General features: G+C 50.7%; 7 protein-coding genes across 7 annotated transcripts; 4 read left to right on the forward strand and 3 right to left on the reverse strand.

Annotated features, from left to right (window-relative positions):
• Positions 1 to 23: 23 nt before the first annotated feature.
• A1O5_01355 (uncharacterized protein) lies at positions 24 to 704 on the reverse strand (the record flags this gene model as incomplete). The annotated part of the gene is made up of 1 exon (XM_007741974.1): positions 24 to 704. The coding sequence occupies one exon, from the start codon at positions 702 to 704 to the stop codon at positions 24 to 26; it is 681 nt and encodes a 226-aa protein (XP_007740164.1).
• Positions 705 to 1899: 1195 nt separating this feature from the next.
• A1O5_01356 (protein sey1) lies at positions 1900 to 4571 on the forward strand (the record flags this gene model as incomplete). The annotated part of the gene is made up of 3 exons (XM_007741975.1): positions 1900 to 1994; positions 2048 to 4224; positions 4273 to 4571. The coding sequence occupies 3 exons, from the start codon at positions 1900 to 1902 to the stop codon at positions 4569 to 4571; spliced, it is 2571 nt and encodes an 856-aa protein (XP_007740165.1).
• A 4376-nt stretch (positions 4572 to 8947) lies between these two features.
• A1O5_01357 (uncharacterized protein) lies at positions 8948 to 9955 on the forward strand (the record flags this gene model as incomplete). The annotated part of the gene is made up of 1 exon (XM_007741976.1): positions 8948 to 9955. The coding sequence occupies one exon, from the start codon at positions 8948 to 8950 to the stop codon at positions 9953 to 9955; it is 1008 nt and encodes a 335-aa protein (XP_007740166.1).
• A 1284-nt stretch (positions 9956 to 11239) lies between these two features.
• Positions 11240 to 12786, reverse strand: A1O5_01358 (uncharacterized protein; the record flags this gene model as incomplete). The annotated part of the gene is made up of 2 exons (XM_007741977.1): positions 11240 to 11998; positions 12061 to 12786. 2 exons carry the CDS (start codon positions 12784 to 12786, stop codon positions 11240 to 11242), a joined length of 1485 nt encoding a protein of 494 aa, XP_007740167.1.
• A 1149-nt stretch (positions 12787 to 13935) lies between these two features.
• A1O5_01359 (uncharacterized protein) lies at positions 13936 to 15522 on the forward strand (the record flags this gene model as incomplete). The annotated part of the gene is made up of 2 exons (XM_007741978.1): positions 13936 to 15305; positions 15363 to 15522. 2 exons carry the CDS (start codon positions 13936 to 13938, stop codon positions 15520 to 15522), a joined length of 1530 nt encoding a protein of 509 aa, XP_007740168.1.
• Positions 15523 to 20832: 5310 nt separating this feature from the next.
• On the forward strand, positions 20833 to 22775 carry A1O5_01360 (uncharacterized protein; the record flags this gene model as incomplete). The annotated part of the gene is made up of 5 exons (XM_007741979.1): positions 20833 to 21102; positions 21168 to 21487; positions 21554 to 22266; positions 22377 to 22585; positions 22749 to 22775. The coding sequence occupies 5 exons, from the start codon at positions 20833 to 20835 to the stop codon at positions 22773 to 22775; spliced, it is 1539 nt and encodes a 512-aa protein (XP_007740169.1).
• Positions 22776 to 23807: 1032 nt separating this feature from the next.
• On the reverse strand, positions 23808 to 25437 carry A1O5_01361 (uncharacterized protein; the record flags this gene model as incomplete). The annotated part of the gene is made up of 6 exons (XM_007741980.1): positions 23808 to 24088; positions 24155 to 24439; positions 24509 to 24806; positions 24932 to 25225; positions 25299 to 25336; positions 25401 to 25437. The coding sequence occupies 6 exons, from the start codon at positions 25435 to 25437 to the stop codon at positions 23808 to 23810; spliced, it is 1233 nt and encodes a 410-aa protein (XP_007740170.1).
• Between the last annotated feature and the right edge of the window lie 839 nt (positions 25438 to 26276).

Consider the following 26276-nt stretch of genomic DNA (forward strand, 5'->3'; position numbering starts at 1 on the left):
TTTGATGGCATTCGCCTTTGTCATCAATCTTCTTCTGGTGTTGGGCATGCGTCACCCTCATCGTCGCCCTCGTCGTCGTCATATCCGATCTCCTCGGCAGTCTTCTTGCCCTCAACCAAATCCCTCAACTTCTCGGTCCATTCGTTGACCTGCAGAGTACTCCCTTCCTCTAGCCTGTTAAACCACTCATCTATTGGCATCCCCTGAATGTATCTTGGAAGCTTGCCGCGATGTGCCCTGAGTCTTGTAAGTTGTTCCGATAAGTGTCCCATTGCAACAGTGTGAGTGGACGAAAAGGTCTTGAGGAGATCGGCAAGGCGTCCATTTGGTGGTCCAGTGACCCAAGGCCCATATACTGGAGCATCAGGCGTGGAGGAGGCTGGTAGATAAGACTTGACTGGAATTGGCTCAGGTTCTCTCAGACCAGCGGCTGTCCCGGAGCTTGTTCCTGGCATACGTTCTGGCATATTGGAGGGTCTGGAGGGAGCAGCAGGGCGACAGTTCGCGTTGTGTTCGTCAATGTGGGCTGTGGTACAACCGGTCCCTTGACAGTTGATGAGTTTCTTGCCGTGCTTGCAAGCTTTGGGGACAATGATCCCTTCGCCGCAGCGAGGACAAGGGACGGTCTTCGGGGCCTGAGCGGATTGTGTCTGTCCCTGGGTTGCGGCTTTGTTGCGGTGGTTCCTTTTCTTGTTTGGAGGCATTATTGCAAGAAGTGGGCCTGGCAAGGAGGGCAGTGAGATCCAGACTATCTCTCTAGAGATATCTAGAGTTAACGATGACAAGAAAATGGTGGTCAAGGGTGTCTAATCACGTCCGTATCACTTGGTTGAGTAAGAAGTGAACGAAGAATTCGAGACGGTGCGGTTGATGAGTCTGACTTATTTGAACAGTGAGACTTCTCTTCTCGGCATGGGCAAATGCTTGTCTCGGCGCAAGAAATCATGTTGAATTCTGCACGTCGAGCTGGTCGCGTTAGGAAGTCTTGCTGGCCAGGGAGTTCAGCCTTGCGCCGGCCACGTAACGGAAGACGCCCACTTCAGAGCACAACTGTAACTTCCAAAAAGTTCCCGATATCTTTGGCTAATACTCTGCATCAGCATCAGCAATGGCCGACTCGTCGACAGGCCTATGGGTGTGAGAGCAGTAGGTGTCCTTCTACCTGCCGGCACCAGCAATGTCCCAAGAGGACGTCAGGTTCGGTCTCCGAGAGCACACCTTTTGAGTTACAATTCCAGGCGCAGATTCACGGTTGGGAAGCATGCCGGATGCTTCACTGTCCTGTCTCTACTCGTGAACGAGCAGCCACAGTTTGGTGTGAGTGATCTTGGGAACGCGGTGGACAAGGCTGAAGTTTGCAGTACGTTGACGTTGGGGAAACAGGCAGAAGTGGACCGCTCACTCCGAGACCCTCACAAGTAGAAGTAGGTCCTGAGACCCCTGCAAAGTCCGGAACGGATAATCTTTTAGGTGTCTTAGGTACTAACAGGGCTCAACAGGCTCTACTTGTTACTTGTTAGTTGGTGAGCATCGCTCTGTACAGCAGGTAAGCCGGACAGGGCTACTGGGTAGTGAGACCTGGATGACCACCTGGCATGGTCCAGGCAGTGGCACCAGTGGCAATGGCCGGCACCATCATCTGCCAATTGTTTCATGACCGCATCCAGGCCGCACACCATCATCGCAAGTCCCCTGGCAGGTGGTGTCAACCACTTATCCTTTTCCATGTCTCCTTAGCAAATACCAAGGCTTTCTTTGCAGGGATATATCATCCGACCGCCATCACGGACTGTCATCGTCATGGCGCATTCGACTCTGTCGCCGCCGCAGTCCCCAGTCTCCTCGACATCTCGCGATAGACCTCTCCCAATCAACCGAGCATATACTGCCCCCGAAAAGATGTCGGTTAATGGCCATTTTGCATCTGCAGGCCAGAATGGGACGGCAAATTTTGAGCATGGTGTTCAAATCGTCGACGAGGATAAGCAATTCAAGTATGCCCCCCGGCTCAGGCCCTGGACAATGAAATCTTGCTGACTCGTCGCAGCCCTGATCTGGCCAAGTATCTCAGTTACACTGGAGTCTCCCATGCCGGATTCAACTACCATCTCATCTCCGTCTTCGGCTCGCAGTCGACCGGCAAGTCCACACTTCTAAATGCCCTCTTCGATACCGATTTCTCCGTCATGTCCGAGTCAGAAAGACGACAAACCACAAGGGGAATATGGCTGGCAAAGAACAAATCTGCAACGACAGAAATGGCGGACAATATCCTGGTCATGGATGTCGAAGGTACCGATGGTCGGGAACGAGGGGAAGACCAAGACTTTGAGCGCAAGAGTTCTTTATTTGCGTTGGCGACTAGCGAAGTTCTCATGGTCAATATCTGGGAGCACCAGGTCGGATTATACCAGGGCGCCAATATGGGACTGCTGAAGACGGTCTTTGAAGTCAACCTTCAACTGTTCCTCAAGGACCGAAAGTCCACTTCTCGGAGTTTGTTATATTTTGTCATTCGGGACTTCCTTGGGACGACGCCATTGCAGAATTTGCGTAACACACTGATGCAGGACATGGGGAGGATATGGACCAGCTTGTCAAAGCCCCCCGGGTTGGAGAAGAGCAGCATTGACGACTACTTCGATTTTGCTTTTACTGCTCTGCCACACAAGCTATATCAACCGGATCAATTCAAGGCTGAGGTGGCGAAGATGGCAACACGGTTCAGAGACGGTCAACGCGACCGCCGAAGAGATGCATTATTAGGCGAATTTGATGGTGGCATCTTCCTTCCAGAATACCACCGACGAATACCGGCGGACGGCTTCTCCCATTATGCAGAAGGTATCTGGGACCAGATCGTGAACAACAAGGACCTAGATCTCCCGACTCAGCAAGAACTTCTAGCCCAATTCAGATGCGATGAGATTATGAGGGAAGTCATGGTCGCTTTCGACGAGGCGATCACGCCATTCGAGACTCAGCAAGCAGACGCAGCAAGAATGGGTAGAGCGGAAGCCATCTCTGGACTTGGGGCTGCCATGAAAGGAGCGCGAGCAGACGCTATCAAGAATTTTGAGACTGAGGCCAGCAGGTACCACAAAGGTGTCTATCAAAGGAAACGAACGGAGCTTGAGAGCAAGATTGATACCAGGTTGAAGGTGCTCTTCGCTGGGCAACTTTCGGCCGCGCACAAAGAAGGCGTTGAACAGTTCTCCGATGCCGTCAGCGCGGCTGTCAAGGCTGGACAAAAGAAAGGAGCTTCATATGACTTTGCGGAAATAGTAAAAGATCAAAAGAAGATCGCGCTCGAGAAATTTGGATCTGTTGGGAAGGAAGTCACGATCGAAGGGTTACCATGGTCGAACTACAAACAAGAAATGGCCCTTTACCAGAAAGAACTAGACAAGATTTCTGGCCAACTACGACGGGACGAAATGCGGCGACTCGCAACCAGGGTCGAAAGATGGGTCAGGAGCAAACTCAACGACAGCGTCGGCTTGGAGTTCAACGCGCTTGGATCTGGCCGTGGTGGAACCGGTGCTCCCGAGCATGGAGATCGACCGTCAGAGAAGGGAATCTGGGACCGTATCTGGTCTTTGTTTGTGGCCACTGTGCAGGATGCTGAGAAGCGCTTCGCTGACCGAGCCGCTTCCTTTGACGCTAGCGCCGAGGAAGTCGAAGTCGGCATCTGGAGACTCAGAAGGAAATCCTGGGGCGTACTGCGTTCTAAGATTGATGAAGAAATGATGGAAGGTAATCTCTTGCTGAAACTTCGAGAGAACTTCGAGGACAAATTCAGGTATGATGAGGCAGGTGTTCCGCGGATTTGGCGCCCGACAGACGACATCGAGGGCATTTACACCCGCGCTCGAGAAAGTACATTGACCCTGATACCTCTCCTTGCTCGCTTCCGGCATTCCGAGACGGGGGCTCCACCACCTCTTGACCGGTGGATCGGACCAACTCCTGCAGCAGCGACTCCAGCTGATGAGGAGGATTTAACTCCCATTGGAGGAGTTGACGAAGAGGAAGGAAAGAGTCTGGAAGAGGAGACGACCGTCCTCAATGAAGCCAAACGGCAGGACTTGACTGTTAGGTTCAAAAAGGCTGCTGATGGAGTTTATGTTGAAGCCAAGCGTAGTGCGATTGGTGGTATGACGCAGGTGCCCCTTTACTTCTATGGTCTCTTGTTGGCACTGGGTTGGAACGAGATTGTTGCTGGTGAGTGGCGTGAAATTCGACTCAGGGGTATCACTAACAGTACGCCAGTTCTTCGCAATCCCCTCTACTTCATGTTCCTTATCATCCTCGCCATCGCCGCTTATGTCACATATACTCTGAATCTCTGGGGCCCGATAATTAAGATGTTGAATGCAGCATCCCAACAAGCTCTCGAGGAAGGCAAGAAACGGCTTAGAGAGTTCTTGGAAGAGAATCCCACGGCGAGACATGCGGTGGCAATGTCCACCGGGCAAGATGAGTACGAAATGAGGAATTTGGACTCGACTCCTGGGGTGAGAAAGGTCAAGACAGATGGTGCTGATGATGAAGATGTTGATGATATTTAGCGCCGCAGTGAGAATTGTTTGCGTTCTATGGCATGGCACAGGCCTGATGACAGGGCGAGCATTACAATGTTTGTTGCATAATGCAGACTGACCGGGTCGAGGATTGGAACAAACGACTTGGAATAGAAGGCCATTGCATGAGTGTTGAGATGTTACGGTTATGCCGTGCAGTTGTCCGCCCTGATGTGGATTGATATCTGAATACAAATGTGCGGTTTGGGGTTGAGGTCGGCTGTCTCAATACTCGGTACGCATACACGTTAGCTGAGTACCTCCGTTCCCTTGAGTGATAGCTGCGGTCAGAAGTGTTCCAGCCTTGCCATCAAACCTCACTGAAGCGCGCCCTTTGCGTTCGAAGCTGGATCCTGGAGGCGAAACATATCACATATCACAGAATTTGATGCACTTGCGGCATGCCTCGTACCCTCCTCGCCTCTTCATCCTGTCACATTCGCGGATAGCCGGGTCGCCATGATTGAACCATCAAGCGGTGCGATGCGCCTTACGAAGCAGCACATCCCACACTGGCTAATAGATCAGCGAGAATCTGTGGTCACGCTGACGATGTGCGCCTGGGGCTTTTCTACCTGACACTCTCAGCCTCACCGTCAATATCTTAGACTTCCTTCTCACTTTTATCAGAGCTTCCCGCTAAGGAGGATATCTCCAAACGGCAATTCCTCCTCTGTTGCCCCTTCTCCAATAGTTGCGGGCCGAGAAGTCTGAATCTACCCCTCGAGCACAAGGCCCAGAGCTTGCGTGCGAGGTGGACTCGACAGGCAATTGGCCGCCAATAATGCCAGGAGAACCTCCACTCAAACCTCGAATGATCCGAATTAGGCTCTTTTGTACTTGCCGGGCAGTCATCTAGGACGATTACCCTGAGGACATGGCTGACAGCGTGCCAGATTATCCAGATGCCAATAACGATTACCGTCCGTGCAAGGAAGACTTCGATACTGGAAATCCAGTCCTCTTGGACCCAGCGTCCTTCTGCATCATTTCAAAAACCGACATGTGTGCCTCCAGGACAAACTGCTCTTCAACCTTATTCACCGGAAACTTAAAGACAAGCTTATTGCGGCTAGATGTGATAAGATCTGTCTTGGATGGGGCTGCAGTTTGTCGAAAGCCTCAATATCTCACGTGTCGTCATGACTGCAGTAGCAATCTCGGTTTTGGGCGTCCTAGCAGGAGTGCTACGGATGGGACTGCATGACGATGATGTGCAGGGCGGCACTGGCCTTGCTCAGTGCATAGGAGTGATCTCGACTGTTTACCTTGGGACTCTGGGGGCTCACCAGCTATGTCGAGCAGGCCTATCGAGTATCGAACAAGCCCAAGGTGAACCGACTTGTTAAGTCTTCAACAAATTTTTCTACACCATCGCAATTGCCAGCCAGTGAAGTCATGCCCGCTTCCCACCCGCCGAGCCCTGCAAGCATCTCTCCCCGGACTAGTTGTGAATTGCAATCTACACAACTGTTAGCGACGATCCAAGGTTTCGACGACGCTGTACACTGCCCACGATTTTTACTTCGCGTACGCTTAAATTCGCGCACTCGGCACAATTTGGCTTCCAGTCCATTGAAAGTGTTATCGAGTCCCCTCCACGCTGGGCTATATACCACTAGCTGAAAACAGACTAGCAGTTGCGTCGGAGCTAGTATCTCAAGAAACGTATGGCGGACCTAGTACTCCAAACTCGGCGAGTTGCAGAAACCTTCACCAGTTTTTGGGGAAGGCGCAGACGATCGCGAAATCGAACTCATGTTGTTTCTGCAAGTATCGACTGACAACCTTCCATTCTGGGCTTATGGCGGCCTCAAGTCCTTCCCTTTTGTTGATATTTTAACACGTTCGTACCGAAGCTTATCCACTACTTCGTGTGAGATGAGCCATTCTGTTCGAGCGCAGAGTACGAAGTCTCCGCATATGATGATCAAGTGATAACCAGATGATCATATTCAGCAGATCTTTCTGAAGAACCTAGACCCAGCCACCATTTGCGATTATGGCTCGTGGCACATTTCAGAGCAACACGCAGCGAACTTGACAAGCCATCGTCATCTTGTGACCATACGACTTGATCAAGCTCTTTTGTGTGAGTAGAAGGTGATCCTGCTAGAACACCAGTCGCAAACTTATGACATGAACTTCTAATACGATTGAATGGTTTCTGCCATACGATGTTTATCGCAACTTCATACATCTGTACCCGAAAACCTCCTGCACCCCCTAAAGGAGCCCATCCTTTCTGAAACACAAGACCACGGAGCAAGAACTGGAGCAGTGCTCCTTCTGAGTTCACAAGCAACAACATGAGTCTGGATCTCATCAGTTTGGGTGGAAACCTCCAGTTAGCCGTCGGTTTACATGGCTTGACAACACCTGCTTCCTGAAGCTCCATAGGTCCCTAGAGCGCGCAACCAATACAAATGAACAGGAACGAGAAAAGCTGCACGAGGGTTTAATAACCGACCTCTCATCTTGGCTTCAAGACTACGGGGCTCTTGCCGAGACACAACAATAACTCCTTGCACCTGGGGCCCGCTAGGACTCAGGCTCGATATTCTCCAACAGGTAGACAACCATCAAGTTCAAGAAATAATCAGGAAAGGACGTGAATTTCACGATCTCGTTTCCCTTTCGACTAGATTTCCGCCCGGAGCGGTGTATTTCGCGTCTTGGCCATCTTCACCCAATTCTAGAGTCAAAGTTGGTCTCCTGGCCATCCACACCCTCTCTCCTTGGTTAGGGGGGATTCTATGCTGACAATGAGTCAGTGGGCAAACGGCGTGTAGGGGTAAGGATCAAGACTCTGCGAATTCGTGCCATTCTCGATCTCAGACAGCTGTGGCTTTCGTCTATCTATGGCACGGGGTGCCAAGGCCCTAAGCTGGCCAGCGGGAAGGTGGTAAAGCATACCCTCAAGGTAGGTACGTACCACAGCATAGGCTTTTTCTCTTATGCAGGGGAGCCTACTCTCCATGCAGGGTTTGTTGCAGTCTTGGTAAATTGGCTCTACAATGTGCAGCACTTGGTGTTTTACTGGGTCCAATAAGCCTTCTTTATATCTACCGCACAACCTGAGGACCAGGGTTGATATGAGCCAAGATTCTTGCTTGGGCTTCTCCGTGTTGGAGCGTTTGGTACACATTCTTGACGCAGAATTTCGGAGACGTATTCCATCTGACTCCAATGTATTATCCCCCGTTGTGTTCTGAAGGATACCCTTTCTAACGATGTATAGGTACTGCGCTCTTCTAGTGGTCTTTCAGGGGACCTATTCGAATACTATGCCAGCTTGAGAATGTTGCAGAAAATCCAGAGATACAGGGGAGTTAAGGGCACGCCAAGGTTTTCGCGTCTCTCAGCACTAGCTTGACGGAGTTTCTGAGCCTCAGGCGACCGAAATAGTTACCTGGTCGTTTTTTTGTCTTCCTATTCGTAAAGACCACAAGAAAATTAGGTGCTATACCCACTACTTGGCGTCTTGTGTGACGTTCCCTCCGGATTAATCTGCAAAACGCTGTCTACAGTTTGCAGGTCGGAGATAGATGAGTCGGAGAGTGCAACAGAAGAGATGGATGCATATGCCACCAAATGGAGTCTGTGTGCGGCGTCTTAGTATTTGATATTGAAGTAGAAGGCTTGGACGGATTTTAGAGACTGCCCGGGGATATAGGGAGATGCCTACTTGTAATTGCCGGCTGGCAAAAGCCGAGACCACTGGATATCTAGACAATATGGCAGCCAGGGCCAAACTGTATGCATGTACCCCGCATACAGGTTCGTGTTTCTGAGCCTGCTTGGTACTTGATACTTGGTGCTTGGTGTTGGGTGTCTTCCGAGTATCAGTAGATCCCACTAAAAGTGGAGATATTTCAGATTCTATGCTGTTTCAGGAAATTCCCGCGCAACCAAGAATGTCTCCGGTGTAACAGCTCCCTCGCATCTTCCTCCATCCTTCGTCATACTTGTACACGAGACTGTCACTAGGTCGACACCAATTCTGAAGATCCCGAAAATACCATACCTATGACCCTCTCCATAGCCCATGCGAAACAGCCGCAGGTGGATCATGCAAGGCTAATCTCTTCACGATCCAGACCTTAAGTCCGCAGAGACCAGACCTACTTCTCAGCCTCGGCCGCTGCGTGCAACTGCAGGATGGGCAGTGAGATCACCGACTGGGTATCTACTGATTAGGGTAGATTTCACGGCGGCCGACAACTTTCCAAAACTATAAAGACCCCGAGTTCCTGTGCTTGACCTCCAGGAATAGTCAACCACCTCGAAAACCACGACAGCAGCATACATATTCAACATTCTCCTGTTTGCCATATCACCAACAGATCCAAGAAGATAACGCCATGACACCCTCCGCTACGTCTATAATCGTACAGTCGACCGTTCTTGAATTGGCCGCGGGCTACAAGGAGCTCGTCGGAGAGCCTCGCATCGTTGGATTGAATGCGCATCCTAAATTCTCTCGTCTCCTTGGCAAAGCCAAGCGTAAAGACTTGAGCCCCAACCTCGGGACGGAGCTGCGTGATGTCCAACTCAAGGACCTCACCAATGATCAGGTCGAAGATCTTGCCGCCTTCGTTTCCATCCGCGGTGTCGTCGTCTTCCGTGACCAGCAACTTAGCGTCGAAGACCACCTTGCATTCGCGCAGCGTCTTGGAGACCTTCAGGAAACGAATCATCCATGTTCCAAAGGACTGCATCCTGCCTTGCTTCCTATCGCCGCTGACAAGGACTCCAAGTTTGCTCCCGGCGAGGCATGGCACTCAGACATGTGCGAGGAGCCCTACCCACCAGGATACTCCATCCTCTACATGGAAAAAGTTCCGGCAAGCGGCGGCGACACCTTGTACGCCAATATGTATGCTGCATATGACAAACTCTCCCCGCCCATGAAGAAGTTCCTCGAGGGCAAGACTGCCGTCACTCGCCGTGGCACCAGAAAATACCGCGGGAACTTGGAGCAGGGCCGAAACACCGCGTGCTCCCATCCGGTTATCAGGACGCACCCGGTGACGGGGTGGCAGATGCTGTTCACCAACGAGCCCTGTGCGGTCCACCTTGACGGCCACTCTCCATTGGAGTCGGAACACATCCTGCGTATGCTGGCACAGCACATTGAGAAGTCGCCCGAATTCCAGATTCGACTTCACTGGGAGGCCCATTCGGTGGCTATTTGGGACAACCGCGCCGTCCAGCACCAAGCCATCTGGGACTACTGGCCCGCCGAGCGCAAGGGCCGTCGCGTCGCTGTCATCGGTGGCAAGCCATACTACGATCCGAACGGGAAGTCACAGGCCGAGGAGTGGGGTGAAAACGAGGCACCGAGGTTCTTGCGCCACGCGGAGGAGTAAGACAGAACAATCACACATCCATTTCTGTCATGTCGTCGACCACTTTCACAGAGGTAACATGGACGTAAGCCGTTAGACGACGCAGAGCTTATAGGTAATTTTTTCTCCTACATTATGTTACCAAGTAAAGATAGCCAAGCAGAAAAGGTGACAAGGTGTATATAGTGTCTCTCCTCTCCACAAGTTTATGGTCTCTCAGTCACGCTGCCATTAATAGTATACCTAGGTACATACTCCGTACATACACACACACAGAGAGAGAGTGTGTGCTTGTCCCACTCTTTTCTTTCCACACACCTTTCGAGGCTATTACTTAATTTGTTCCTAGAATACTTATTCGCTTCGGGAAATTATTCCGACCCACTTTTTAAAGCTGCCCCGGCGCTTTTCTTGTGGTTGGGGGAAACTGTACATCAACTCGCGCCACTGGTGGAAGTATGTGGTTCTGCAGAGGACGATTAAGTCGGTTTCCAAACAAGTGTGCACACTAAGCACAGAATCATACCTGTGCATTGTTCAAACACACAACTCATCAAGTAGTAGGCAGTAAGTTGTGACCAAGCCCGCAATGCGGTTCCCATGCTAGGATACGATGTACTCGGTATCTCAACTCCTGTGAAAACCTGCTCGTATCCGGGTTCGACCCGGGAGGGAACTAAGTCGCGTTTTATCCGTTCGCAGCTAGACCTTGAATTTCCTGGCAATCCATTCCTACTGGTCCATTAATTAATACGAGTGTCAGTGGTGTTGCTTAAGGCTTCTTCTGTGTCACCGTTCAAGTGTCCCGCACTGTCTCGCTAGTATAATTTTTTCCGTTTCGTGTATCCTGTACACGTTACCATGGTTCGCATTCAAGGCGGTTTTCACAAAGCCTGCAGTATACCTGCCTTTATCACAACCAGTTCTCTGGATGTTGGGACTAACTCGACCCTCCGTCGGTGTTGAACAACCTCTCTTGTTTTTATGTATACCGAAAATTTCTACCTCGATAGCAAGTGTGTCACAACTCAATCTGCATAGTGAGTAGGAGAACAGAAGAAGGGGATGCTAGGGGAGCGTTTGCCATTCCTGACTGCTCGTGCATCACGATTTCCCCTGGCTGTTCTATTCCGCGAAATCTAAGCCTACCCTAGCTAGCTTATGAACCATACTAACCCGTTGCATTCGTTTCTGGAATTTTTTACTTCGTAAAAATCATCACGCCGGGTTTCAAAACCAACAAACCTCTGCATGAGCCTCTCATAGCCAACTGCTCGAACAGCTAAAGGGTACAAAGAGTGTGCCTCAAGTGAAGTTCGACAGAGAAAACGAATCTTGTTCGGGGGTGCCAAAGCGCCAGTTGCAGGCGAGTTCGCAAGCTCGGTGCCGCTGTTGGTCTTCCACCGCTAGGGCTGCAACGACCTTCACAGCGGAGAGTGTGCGTACAGAGTCACCACAGTAGGGGTTCACCAGCCTTTGGTACGTTGCGACCTGGAGAACGGAAGCTGAATAAGAGGTGATCGCGGACCGGTGACGGGGAGTTGGAGATATCGAGTCAAAATTCACAGGAGCGGGATTTGATACGGCAATGACCAAGAGGATGGAGTGAAGGATGATCATGGCGGCACTATACACTGCGATGCAATATGAGGTGAAAGTGTCGCGGTATGGATCTTTGGTCGAGGTAATATTTGAGTCAATTTCTCGTGGATACTCATCTTCAGACGGCATTGTGGTGGTCGGAATAGGGCTGTCGGAGGATTGCGGCAAGACGCCATTAACTTGTGAGAAATGCCACTGCCAGTCTTGTAGCTTGGACATGAGCACTAAGACATCCCTTTTGATTTGGCACTTAGCGTCCGCACTTAGAGCGGATAGGTTTCGAATGCGATCTCGTATCGTTTCGCCAGGTTTCTGAGAGGGAAGCTGCAGTTCGCGCGAGAAGGAGAGAAGGATATCAATGAGCAAGTCCGGAAATATCTTAGGGTGGTAAGTGAAGGGTATAGTACTCCAGTCTGATGAATCGAACCACGAGGGTCGATTCTGCCAGATAGAGTGAAAGGCCTACACCACTAGTGTCAATTATCGACCACAACGACAGAACATAATTCATAAAGGACCCTTACTTCATAATGCCGCATTGACCGAAATATTCGATGTCCGATCCCAGCGCGACAGTCAAAGGGGCCTCTGCTTCGGATTATTTCAGCGGCCGCGGTATAATGCGTGGATCGTACATCCGCTGTAACTTCCCTCATCGTCTCAAAGTATTGAAACAGCAGTGGCACACAAATGACCAAATAGGATGGAAGCAAGTTCGTGAATTTGCCATCTGATCCACTTTCGGCCGCAGCTTGGGCGCGAGATTGCTGAAGTGTAGCACGGTGGCATTCTAGACCGGCCGAATACCAGCGCATGGCGTCCATTTCGGCCTGTTTGTGGCGATGTGCGACTGCAAAATAGACCAGAGCAGCAGCCCTGATGGCATACTTCAATGACGGCACGACTTCCATCGATAAGAAGTTGGGCAACTCCAAGAGCCACGATTGCGGGCAAGCTGGATAGGTAGCGAAGCGCGCTGTAGTGACAGACCGGACAAATTGATTAACGAAGTGTTGCTCGAAGAGGGGGTCCGTGTAGATCTGTTCGGGTTGGGCCAAGTCCAGGAGGGGTGGCCAGGTATTGTCTTTGGCTGTTTTACAGGTGACAGAAGGAATCTCCTCGGTAGCGGACTTCCAAGAATCGGCACCGTCTGGCTCATCATTGTTCACCCATGGTTGGCCTTCCCCGATCGGTCGATCGGTCTCCTCTATGGGAGACGGGTTCGAGCCTGGGGTGCCATGAGTACTCATAATCGTCACGAGGGATTGGGGAGAGTTGCTGTTTTCTCTGGCGGCGGCAGGCTGCTCTAGTAATCTGGTTCTCCTTTTTTTGCCTTGCGTGATCTTTTCAGCCATGTCAAGGAAGATTGTTCCTTGAATGGGGCCTGAACATTGCAAGCCGAGTCGGGAGCATTCTTGACAGATCGGAGACCTTTCATCGCACTAGAATCTCTCTGATCATCAGTCCCGTCCTCTTCCCGCTCTGCGTAGAGCTGAGAGTCGGAGGAGTCTATGCAGAGGCTCGGGACGGAAGGCCGCAAACCCACCTTGATGTGGCGCTGGACGCATTGTTTGCATCCTTTGCTTCGCGGTGGTCGAGTCATTGTTCGTAAAAGTGGTTTCGCATCACATTTGGCCAGAATGTTGGCCCATCTCCAGTTGTCCTGCTATAGGCTTGTTGAGCGTCACAGAGGGATACAGATTATGAATGCGGCAAAGAGAACGGGACAGGTGGGTGGTGGTTTCATCTGCCTGTCTGCTATACCCGGTACCCAGGCGTGAAGTGTGACGTTGAAATGAAATGTGTGTAGTTGAAGGATCTGGGGGTGGAGCAAGCGCCAAAAGATCCGCTTCTTATGTACTCGGTAGGTACTGTACCTCCCTCGCTACCTCGTAGGTACGTCGCTAAATGATCATTCGGCTCCAATGGTGTACCTAGATGAGCAATCAGGGACCAGCAAACTCAACTGAAGCAGTGACGGGTAGTCACGTTGGCACCCCGAACCTTGACATGGAGGAAGCCTAATTAGTGAGCCTCACTGGGCCTCACTAGCTTCGGCGGCAATACGATGGTGGGGGCCCTAGGCTGGGGGTTTCGCCTAGCAGTTAGTAGCCTCTTAGCCCACTAGCCCCCCTTAGCAGCCTCACTGCGACAGCTATGTACCTCATATTGGTAAGTGCAACTGTGGCGAGGGCTTATCGGTGCAGGGGAGCTACGATAAGGTTGCTGTGCAGCTGATCGCGCTGCGTGCGCTCGCGTGCCACCATCTGTTCCTGCGAACGATTAATAGCAACTTGGCCGTTTTTTCCCAAATCTCTCTACAAATCAACTCATAGCGGAATAGATTTACAAGTTGCTTCAGTCTCATCCTACCTCCTGCTCTTAAGCTGCATCTCATCATGGTCCGCAAAACATCTTCTGGCTTCTTCTCATCCATTCATGAAGATATGCCACTTCATGTATCAAGGGGCTATGATCGAATGGTCCAGCACTCCGCCTACCCACCGTCCTCGACACCTCCTAGTCCTCAGAAGGAGAAATTCTCCCCTGAAAAATATACACAGCCTTATCTGGACTTTATGACCCAGAATCCGACCGTCTTCCATGCTGTCGACCATTTCACAGCCAAGCTAGCCAAGGCGGGCTATGTTTACCTGTCGGAACGTAAACAGTGGAAGATTGAGCCAGGCGGGAAATACTATACAAAGCGAAACGGCAGTGCATTCATTGCCTTTGCGGTTGGGAAAGGGTACAAGCCTGGAAATGGTGTTGGAATAGTCGCCGGTCATATCGATGCTCTCACTGCAAAGGTCAAGCCCGTTCCAAAGCTGCAGACAAAAGCCGGGTATGTGCAACTTGGTGTTGCACCCTACGGCGGAGCGATGAACATGACTTGGTGGGATAGAGATCTGGGCATAGGCGGCAAGGTTCTTGTCAAGAACAAGGACGGACTGATAGAGGAGAAGGTTGTCAAATTGGACTGGCCCATTGCGAGGATACCAACCCTCGCACCCCATTTTGGGGCAGCTGCTCAGGGCCCCTTTAACCTTGAAACCAACATGGTTCCAATTATCGGACTTGACAATTCAGACCTCTCAGGAAAGGAGCTGCCTTCTCTCGAACTACCTGCCGGAAGCTTTGTCGCAAGACAACCAGAACGCCTCGTGCGAGCTATTGCAGGAGAATTGGGTGTCGGGGAGTACACTTCCATCGTCAACTGGGAACTAGAGCTCTTTGATATCCAGCCCGCCCAGCTTGGTGGCTTGGACAAGGAGTTCATCTTCGCAGGCAGGATTGATGACAAGCTTTGCTGCTTTGCTGCCATTGAAGGGCTTCTGTCCTCCTCTGACGACGCTTCCCCTGGGATCATCAAAATGGTTGGGTGCTTCGATGATGAAGAAGTTGGGAGCTTCTTAAGACAAGGCGCAAGGTCAAACTTTATGCCGAGCGTCATCTCGAGGATCTGCGAGTCCTTGAATGGCTCCAGTGGTCCCAACCTCATCACCCAGACGCTGGCCAATTCGTTCCTTGTCTCTTCTGATGTGTCACACGCAGTCAACCCCAACTTCCTTTACGCATATCTGGAGAATCACTCGCCGCGCTTGAATACTGGAGTGGTGGTCCATGCGGATGCTAATGCGCACATGACGACCGACAGCGCCTCAACTGCCCTGATGTCCCGGATCGCTGAAAAGTGTGGTAGCACCTTGCAAGTATTTCAAATTCGCAATGACATTCGAAGCGGTGGCACTATTGGGCCTATGACTAGGTATGACACTCTCCAGCCAGGTCTAGAGCTAGATGCTAACCGATTTGGTGTTTAAAGCTCAAAATTAGGTTGTCGCGCAATCGACTGTGGCATTCCGCAGTTGTCAATGCACTCTATCCGAGCGACCACAGGGTCACTCGATCCTGGTCTCGGAGTCCAACTATACAAAGGCTTCTTCGACTATTACGAGGAGGTCGACGCCGAGTTTGCCCAATGAAATCGGCAGAATTATCTGATCAGGTGTAACAATACCTCGGGACATAGAGATTAGATCCTCGTGGACATCATTTCAGAAGAGGGTTCTTTCCATCGCCATTCCGATTCTATCTCGCGCAGACCGAGCCTACAAATGGGTTTGCAAGCTGCTCATTTCATTTCATTCATCTTCTCTTTCTACACAGATAACTTGTACTTCCAAACCACAGATCGCTGGTTCCCATCCCCAAATCCCGTCGGACATCGTTGGACAACGCCACACTAATGGTGTTGAGACAGCCGCAACCTTACAAATCCGCCGCCGTCGAGCGTAGAGGTACTTGAATACTTCATCAAAAACGATATCTAGAGCCAGAACTATCCTCATATCCCAGATCGGAGTTGCCTGAGCTTGGTCAGAGTATGCAAGGTCATGAGTTTACTCATTTCACCGCAAATATTTCGTACACGGATCCTCAGCTTATGTAGAGAGGCATCGGTAGCTTTTTTGACAGCTAGGTGGTTGAGCTATGACAGGCTCTGACATGATGACGGCTGCAGCGTGGTGATGTACCGTCTCCGTCGGTGAGAAGGTTGTGACATTATGAAGTCTGTCAATCTGTCACGAGGCTGCTATTGACATCATTGTCCGTCTCGTCCACCAAATTCGCTCTTACGGCCCATAACTCACGAGTGGGCGAAGCTCTTGTGGCTAGGTAAACTGAAAGGCCAGATATGGCGCCTATCAAATGACAATGTTTCGATTACTCCCAACGCGAGCACATTTGAAAGTGAGCGGAATCCCATTTATTTGTGCTATGCTGTCCACGTTGCGATGGGAAGAAACGGCGCCGGGAATGAGACCTACTACCAACACCATAGCTGTCGCCGTTCACTTTCTTCAGCTACAGTGGGGTGCATTGAAAAAGTTTGAATACACCTAGTATGGAGTTTTATTAGCTAGGTGTATTCAAACTTTTTGCACCCCACTGTATCTTTTCCCTTATCTTTTCTATAGATTACCGGTTCGGCATGAGTTTTTCAAGTATCCTAGCACTATAACGAAAGCAGACTCCTCAGCTTTGCGCCTGAGACAAACTCCAAGTATGCTGTCCAGGAATGACCTAGGTGCTCAACGCGTTCATTATTCGAGCGACCGGTGCGATAGGCAGACTCTAACCTCGACGCTTCTCGGAAGAGACCTCTTGACAATCCCTATTACGTTTCTCACCATCACGTTCCCGGTTACGGATTTGTCCTCTGTTGTTGAAGTTCCGCCTCATTCGACACCGGCACTCCCATCTCTCGCAGGTGCTGGGCCGACAGGATTGACAGGTTCGCTGGTATCATATCCGATCATATCTTCTTCTGCACCCATTAGCTCACCCTCCTATCAGCAGCCAGTTAAGACGACCACATGGGTTCCGGTTTTGGTTGGGACTGTTGCATATGGCGATACGAGTCAGGGCATCGCTGCAAGAGTCCGTGTCCTGTTGTTCGTAATCTCTCCAGCCAACCCCACCGTCACCTGGGGTTCACTTTCGATCGACCGAAAAATTCAGATTCCTCCCTTGCCAATGGCGCTCTCTAGATCGGATGGAAAGCTTGCCGAGCAGGTCATTTACAAAGGTTTCAGAGTGACTATTCAACGGGTGACGTATCGCCAATTCTAGAGCGATGGTTCTGTGGCACAGGGCTGACCACAAATGAGTGTTTGGCTTTCATTGACCCTCAGTTCAACAATTTGAGAGCCTACATTGGCGGGCTGTGCCGATAATGTGGCACCTAATTCCGTTGAAGAAACGGACTAGGTCCACGCCGCGATCCTCTCTGTAGCCGCTTAGACGTTCTTGGATCCGAGGTTCATTTTTGCGGTTGTCACGCAAGAATCTAATGGATGTGTTCGGGTAAAGACAACCTCGAATGCCATTCCCAACGCCGGTCTCTTGCAAAGCTTCTAGAGCAAGGGAAGTTGCATTCGCCACGGCACACTTTCTCCACCATGTCCTCAACCTGTCATTTAGCAAATGATCGTGGATGGAACGGCTGCCCCTGTCAATGGAGTCACTCTAATCGCTGCCTTGAATGAAGCTATTTCCATGCAAAGCTGTCAACCCGCCCAAGCATTTTATGGTGCCACCCGATTTTACAACTCAGGCCCAGTTCGCTTACCTCGAGGCAAATGGAGACCTTGGTAGCAACATCCAGGGGCCTACTCGTTGTCGTCCCAGTGATATTGCGAATCGGTTAGTTGTTTGGATCAATGAGGAGGATAGTCCCGGTTTCTGCACTCTGGATCGGCAGAGCTGAGGGTCAGACGGAACTACCTGTTTCCTCGTGTGTCCTCTGGCCTTCCATTCGCGCTATGAGAATCGTTGCGGGCTCTTCTCGACTTCGGCCTATTTTGTTCAGAAATATTTATCCATTGGGACACTGGATTCTTTACGGTAATGAATCCTTTGCCTCCAACTGCTGACTATTGGATTCTATCATCAGGATTACGCGAAAACGCTGTAGCATGTCAAATTCCGTTGAATGGAATCGAGGCGATTTCTTTTTCCGAATTCCTTTGTCCCGATTGCTCTGAACGTAGTTAGGTTGTCTGTTTTATTGCCGAGGTACATAGCACGATGAGCCTTGGAGCCATACTCCCAGTAGAAAGAACCGACTCAAATCTTTCTCTGAGGGTAAAGGACGTTTTCCTTTGTATGGGATGGAAGGTGAGTTCTTCTGCGTGCTTAAACTATCATGTCATGCGAAAAGGAATCGTGCTGAGCACATCAGTTGGATCTCTCCCTCTTTGGACTAGCAATAGGACCACGTACGCAAAAGAGCAAGTTGGCCTTCCCAATATCATACTAAATTCTCTCACCGGACTTCGATAAATACGCTATGTAATTCTCGACCGCGGTTTCGACACAAATCGAAGCCTCGTTCGAGCACCATCTTGCCTATTCGCATCTTCTCTTTGAGATGTTTCAAAATATTGATCACGATGCAATAGTCAGAGCAAGTTCGAAAGGATGAAAATGGACCTCGAAGAAGCTGAAATCTTATCAAACAGCAATGTGAGTTTTCAAGAAGGTTTACAATTCCTGGAAGAGGAAACCATGCATATTGTCCTCGGAGATGCGTTGCAGTAACTGCAGCTTCAAGCATTCAGCTTCATCGCCAGTTACGAAGTGCGAGGATATTCTCATGGGGGAACTTTTTGTGACATCATCTGAGCTCAACTCAGCTCTGGTCCGCGAGATATTCACGCGCCAACGGTACATTGCCCTCCAAAGGGGACGAAGGATATAGCTTTGTCCAGGAGGCTGTAAAAAGGTGTGATTGCGCAGTTGGAGAAGGCAAACTGGCCGATTGAATCGTTTTAGGGGTACGTATCGAGAAGAGGTGACTGTTGTGCAAGAATCTGCGAGGCTAATATACGATGCAGGGTACAAGAAAGCATACAAAGTGATATGTCTTACACGATCACAGAGGGAATTTCTCCTCAAAAGGATCAACAACTCGTAGGCTCTGCCTATATAAAACAATCTCTTGATGTTATTTCTGCTGTTTCTACGGGCGCGGACTTGACGTTCGCTTCTTCGACAAGTGTTTGTTCAACGAGACCAAGCGAAAATGTCTCGCAAATCTGTGGCCCCCCAAAATACGAGCCAGGGCTTCAGTCCCAGGATAGTAGCACCTCGAGACGAGCATTCAACTGCAGTGAGATACATCCATAAGCCGGCATATCTGTCTGCGATTTTCAATTACACTCGACCTCCGGCACATTCGCCCGGGAAGGGAGAATGGCCAGGTCGAAGACGGGGAGACATGGGAATCAAGCAATAGTAACAGCATTTACAGAGAAGCGGAGACAAGAAGAAGTTCCCGGAGCACTAGACAAGATTGATAGTTTGATTGACGAGTCGCTAATGGAGGAAATAAGCTGAGCGGTTGCAATCAGGGGGTGCCAGCCTCGTCACCACCCTTGCCAAGCCTTTTTTGGGAGGAATGCTTTTCAAGATTTCTTCGCAAATCACTAGTCACAAACCTACCTTAGAAATATTGATGTTCCTTGTTTTCCTTTCCCTCTTTGGTCTCAGTTCTAGATTCAAGATTGATCACCTCCTTTCAAGGGTCGCACTTCTGTCGTTCACGCTGGGTGTTGCCTCGGCCCCTCGCAGCTTGCAAAAAGCCGGCCGATGTTGCTCCAATGCTACTGTAATTTGAATCCTGCGTTGCAAGCTCTGCAGTACTCCCGAAGCCAACGTGGCTCTCCTTTCCAGTGCATCTTTCAATCTCTTGCTGGTCATCAAAGCCTTTCTGGTGGATCGCTGCTGTTTTAATCTCAGGCCCCCTTGAGGACATCGGAAGCCGAACAGTTGGCTATATCACGCACGGAAGCAGTGTCACTGACTCATGACAATGCATATGTTTCCTTGGCCTTCCCTCGCTTGTCCTAATATGGACTACTCGGTAACCAGGCCATTGATCAACGGACACACTCTTCCGAACGCCACCCGTATACGAGCAAGGTAAGTTGAGGCCGGCAAAGTCTCCGAGGACAGAAACAACGCTATTCCTCTTGTCTACAGTCTCCACAGGAAAGTTTGTGTACTTTTCCGAGGTTATATGCCCAATTGGGCAAAGCATGCCTCTCGGTTATATGTACTGGCGGCAGGACACGAATACGAGGTACTTTTGCTCTGGGCAAACCTTCTGTCTCTCCAATCGCCGGTCTGTCTCCCACGACCGCAGAACTCTCTTCGATACCTCTATCTGTTGTTCCTTTTCAGGCCTCGAGCAAATTCTGTTCACATTGCCATCTTACCGGAGCCGACATCCTCAGCGCTTCCCCGCACTTTCCCCGTGTCCACGCGCGATGCCTCGCCACGGGTAAACGTGGGGAAAGCCAAGCTGCGTCTCTCCTAAGCGAAGTCATCGGATTGGAATCCCACACGCAAACAACCAATTGCTCAGCTGTCGATCAACAAATATGGATAAAGCCCAGCCTTGGCTGCTTCTTGACATTCGCTGCCAGCCCTTCATTTCCCCAAGGACCAGGAACGCCCCCCGCATACCGACTCTTGTTTGAATCAAGATATCCTCGGAACATGGAAGCTATTGATACTTGGCGAATAACGCAGATAACCGAAGAAATGGATTGCCGAACAGTATCCAGACTGAAGGCTTTAAAGGACTGGTCGGGCTTCCCCAAGTCTGGGGAGTCTTCCATTATCTGCGCTCCTGGAGAGTTTCCTGTTCCTGTTTCTCTCATAAACAGAAGTCCTTTTATCTGATACAAACTCATTACTGTCTCTCTAGCTTTGTCTGAGGCGGCATGGCGGACGTGGAGAAACCAGAAGCCATACAGGCTGAAGCGGCACCCAAAAGTCCGGGTGACGGTGTCACTGAGCTTAAAAAGCCCATAACAGTGGACACTCTACACAACGATGAGGCGATGAAAGTCCTGGCTGCTTACACTGGAGAAGAAACATGGGACGAGAAAGAGGAAAAGAAGGTTCAGAGGAAAATCGATCGAAGGTTGCTTCCCATCCTCTGCGCTACGTACGGGTTGCAGTATTATGACAAGGCTATGCTCTCGCAAGCGGTATGTGGGACGACTCAATATATTGTTCGACTTGATCTTCTCGTACTCAATCTCATGTTCTACAGGCACTCTTTGGTCTCCGTACCGATCTCAATCTCGAAGTTGGCAACCGCTATTCTTTCTCCGCCGCAATCTTCTATCTGGGTTTCATCGTCGGTGCATACCCGGCCATCGTCATGGCACAGCGTTTCCCCATTGAACGCGTCGCCTCTGGTATCGTCTGTGTCTGGGGGATATGTTTGATGTGCACTGCAGCGTGCCATAATTGGCAGAGCCTTTACGCTCAGCGGTTTTTCTTGGGCTTCCTGGAGTCCGGAATCAGTCCCATGTTCATGCTGGTCGTGGGGCAGTTTTACAAGAAGAACGAGCAGGCGCTGCGGATGGGGTAGGTTCAACCCTTGTCATATGTGTCGCGGGTATATGATCGATACTGACGTTGGTTCAAATTAAGTGCCTGGTATTGCTGCACTGGTTACGTCTCCATCGTCTCCCCACTGATCAACTACGGCCTCGGCCACATCCATGGCTCCCTCTCTCCCTGGCGATATATGTACTTGGTCGCTGGAGCTCTCACCATCATCTGGTCCGTGGTCATCCTCTTTTTCATGCCTCCTGACCCTATCCGTGCCCGGGGTTTCAACGAGCGTGAACGCTATATCGCCGTGGCCCGGTTGCGGATCAACAACGCTGGCGTCCGGAACACACATTTCAAGAAGGAACAACTCTGGGAACTGCTGGTCGACGTGAAATTTTGGATCGTCTTCGCAATGGCATTCCTCATTATGATTGCCAATGGACCGGTATCGACCTTTACGCCGATTATCATTGCCAGTTTCGGATTCAACACTCTGAACTCGTTGCTGTTGGTCATGCCGGCTGGCGCAATTATTGGGACAATAGAATGGGTGGCGCCTTATATTGCGTACAAGTTTCCGGGTATGAGAGCCTATTTGGTGGCTATTTGCGAGATGGGTACCATCTTGGCCAGTCTTTTGCTTTGGTTGTTGCCTAGGGGTTCTACCGGCGGGTTGCTGTTTGGAGCGTACATCCTGGCGAGTTTCGGGGGCGGGTATGCGGTGTTGATGGGCATGCAGATTGCCAACACGGCCGGGTATACGAAGAGGAGCTTGGCGAGTTCAGGCATTTTTGTGGGCTATTGTCTCGGTATGTTCTTCACGTTTCTGGCTCATAGCCATACCCGCGGTGGCCCCGGTGTTATCTATATTGCATTACACCTGAGAAGGAGAAACTCATATACTAACGTCTGAACCCAGGCAACTTCGTTGGGCCTCTCCTTTTCAAACCTGGGGACGCCCCCGTCTACGCACCAGGTTTCATCGCCGTCATAATTACCTCTGCAGTGGCTGCCGGTTTGTCCATCGTGTATCGCCTCATCTGCGTCTGGGAGAATAGGAAGCGGGATAAAGCGGGCACAATGGAAGCGTTTGAGCATGCTTACGAGGATGATTTGACAGACAAGAAGGTATGCACCACTCGTTGTCCGCTTATTTCACTCCCACTATCCCCCCATTCTCTCTATTTTTTCGCGCTCTGTGAAATTAAATTCGATCACTCCCACCCTGCTCTATGTTGAACTTGGAGAAGTTGGACTGAATTGCTGATTCCTCGACGCTCGAATGCTACAGAATCCGCAATTCAGATATACGCTCTAGACTTGGACTCTTGTCCGATGGTATTTGGTGCGTCGGAGCACCTATATTGTAGCGTGGATAGATACAAAAGCTCCCCTTGTCGACCAATTACACCCCTTACCTACCGAGAACCCATTCTTGAAGAGTGGGCATCGCGTCGATGCCTCGAATAAACGATTCACGTCAACGCTTTGAAGTGCATGCACAATGGTCGGGAAAAGTCTGAGTTGAACGCATTCGTCCCTATAACGTCCCCACGGATGATGACGGGGTGGAGATTGAGATGGGGTCTCGTGAGGAATGCATGGGCACTCCATGACACCGACTCATTTACCTTACCGATCTGTTTGCGACCTGACAGGCATTGCAAGCTACTAAAACTCATGTGAACGCCTATCAGGATTTCCACTCGGCAGTATTTTGCTGTTTCGGCCTAAAGGCTAGGCAGCGCACAAGCTATTAGCTTAAGCCGTAACAGTGGGGCGCCTAGCATGTCATCTCTAGCTCCCTCGAAGCTATCCATGGACACAGAGCAAGGTAGATACGCTTAACCTCTAGTTAGACGTCAGCACAGAAGAAAATCAAAGGCAACGAGTCTACTCACATTCGAGAACATGACAGAACGGAAGTGGGTCACGCCTCTAGAAATTCCCGGCCTTCGTCGTGTCAGTTCATCGACACTGTGGTACGGCGTGTCGAGGTGGTGAAGCCCAAGACGAAAGCATTGGACTATTCACAATTTGATACTGCAGGTGAATCAAGCTCTTCCAGGCCAGCGCACACACAACATATGACCTTCGGACTGACCGGTGCACTGGCAAACTTGGGAACGTGGAAAAGTCGAGCCAATTACCAAGATGAGTCTCGTCTTACGGCCCATGCTCTTGACGGTTTGATTAACATATTCTATTCCTCCTTGTCAAAGAAGTCCACAGTTTCTCGGAAAACACGATGGTCAAGGAATCTACCTAACAAAAGATTCATCGCTCAGCTTCGACCATCTCATTTTGCGTCCGAGTGTAAGAGTAGCAAGACTGTGGATGGTGACAGCATCTATGCCTTTGCAGCTGCCAAATTTGCCTCGATTTTGCTGTGGCCATCCATTGGTTTGAAGCCACGCTTGAACACGGGACTTTCCTGGACCCTTTTCCAATCATGAAGCATCAAGCCGTTCTCCACCGAGGCACTGACCTCTTCCGATCCCCGAGGAATCATTTCCGCTTCGTATGCGGCGACGGCGCTGCTGAGAGTTGTCCTATCATGGAGCACATCTTTCAAGTGGTCCATCAGGTGCGAAATGTCGCAAATACAGTGGTTCAACCCCTGACCTCGATCTATGGCATGGTAAGAGTGATTAGCACGGACTGGCAGACTGACATGTGTGTCGTTGGGGGACTTACAAGGAGGCATTGGGTGTGCCGCGTCTCCAGCCAACGTCATACGACCCTGATGATTGTTCCAGGGCTGACTGATCCAATAGCTAATATCTGCTTTGTGTACCTCAGTGTCATCAGGCAGCCACATGAAAGCCGATCGAGCGGGTTCACCGAAGTCTTTGGCGTTGGATTTGATGAGGGCTAGTCGTTCCGAGTAAGTCATGGTGTTGTCGTTCTCTCCAAGCCAGGCCATGGCCATATGGAAGGTCCAAGTCTCTGGGTGATCGGGCCCGTCTGGCATTCCCGAGACTGTGGTAATGATTAAGTTAGCGTCGCCAACAGAGTGGGTGGGAATCCCATCACGTCACGTCCACATACTCGACTGAAATGCGTGGTACGACTTTTGGCTCAGCGCCAAGTAGCTGGTTGGAAATCTTTGTCGCACATATCTGGCTTTGGCTTCATCGCCATAGCAGACGGTCATGTTGGTATGGAATATTGGGAACTTGGTCACGGCAGCTTTTTCGGGGCTGCCCATCAGGATCTCACGAAGCCGAGACTTTGATCCATCGGCCCCAACGATCATGGTTGCACAGACAATCGAGCCGTCAGAAAAGGTTGCGGTCACTCCGTTGTCGCCGCCATTGCAAGTCACATCTACGAGGGATCTCCCATACTATATAAAAACATTAGTCGACCCAGTCCAATGTGAGTCTTAGGGGCAAGGAAGGAGGGACAGGCACCAAGCGCCTCAGGCGACCAAGAGTATTCTTTCACCTTACATCAACAAAGGGCACATACCTGGACGTCAATGCCCTCTGCACAGAGAGCTCGCATGCGGCTGCGTGGAACACGGAGACCATCCTCAAATGGCACGCCGATCATCATATCTCCAGTCTCGGCGTGGATGATGGGATAGAGCCCCGAATGTATCCCAGCCGCGGGGTTGCAAGACACGGCAGGGATTTTGGCATACAACTCAGCCGGCAGGAGCTCTTTGAGCATCGGCATAGCCCAATGTATCGCCATTGTCCATTCATTGCTCCGGTAGTTGAGGGCCACTTCCTTTTCGAAAATCGAATACCGTACACCCAGCTGGAGACGAAGAAACTCTGTTAGCACTCCCTGCGTCAAGCAAGGAATCCTGAGCAAGATATGAATCACTGACTTTCTTCAGCCCTTGGCAGATGAGAAGCCCCGTAATGCCTGCCAGGAAACACACGTCAGTTCGCTTTTGCGGTTCAAGGGCCCTCTTCCACTCTGAACTGACCGGCGCCTACCACGATAACATGCATGTCTTCCTTCATCGTTTCGACTCTGCTCAAGCTTGGAGCAGTGAGATCAATCGTACGCTGGGTGAGGTGCTTGGGAAACAGCTGTAGAAGAAGCAAGACGTTGGTGCAAAGGGGGTCCCAGTGTATCGGTTTACTACCAACCTGTCTCCTTTAACGAGGCGCGAGCGAACATAGCCACCGACAAAGTGCAGGCCCATTCAACATCCAAAACGGTTATGGAAGCCAGTGGGCTGAGGCCCTATGGTGGCCTCGCGCCAGCTCTGCGAGCCCTCCACATGTCCATATGTCCATTCGTGTTGCAGGGGACCTTGTGTGCAAAATAGGAAGGATCTCGTTGTGGCAAGGAGGATCCATCTCGTTGTTGACTCTTGATTGGCTGCGGCGGGGCAGGCCCAGTTTTGGTGGCCTTATGAGCACCGATTGGGCTATAAGTACTGGGTATACCTCGTAGGGTCAGCCAGCCCTGTTCCGGATCCATAATACTGCGACAAGTACCTCGTACTGAGTAAATGTTTTCAGAGTCCCATGCGGTGATTGATAGCGAAGATAATAAGCACTAGCGCGTGCGCCCAGCTAGAGTCCACGTTGGGAGGAGCCCTATCTGCGGGCGTTGAATTCCTACAATGCAGGTACAGGGTACTGTATCTGACAGCTGTATCAAGTCGTTTCGGACAGTGCCGCTCACCTCAGCTCCCAGCCGGAAATTTTTCGTTCCGTTCCGCGGCCTCGGCGTCATTTTTCAAATCAGCTCCGAAACGTATCTGGCGAATAGTCAAACAAAACAGCGGCCGACGGGAGGATGCGTACTGATGTCTGGTACCCAGTATTGAAACATGCTATTACCCTGATCC

The sequence above is a fragment of the Cladophialophora psammophila genome (assembly GCF_000585535.1).
Source record: "Cladophialophora psammophila CBS 110553 chromosome Unknown aczJe-supercont1.2, whole genome shotgun sequence".
NCBI lineage: Eukaryota > Fungi > Ascomycota > Eurotiomycetes > Chaetothyriales > Herpotrichiellaceae > Cladophialophora > Cladophialophora psammophila.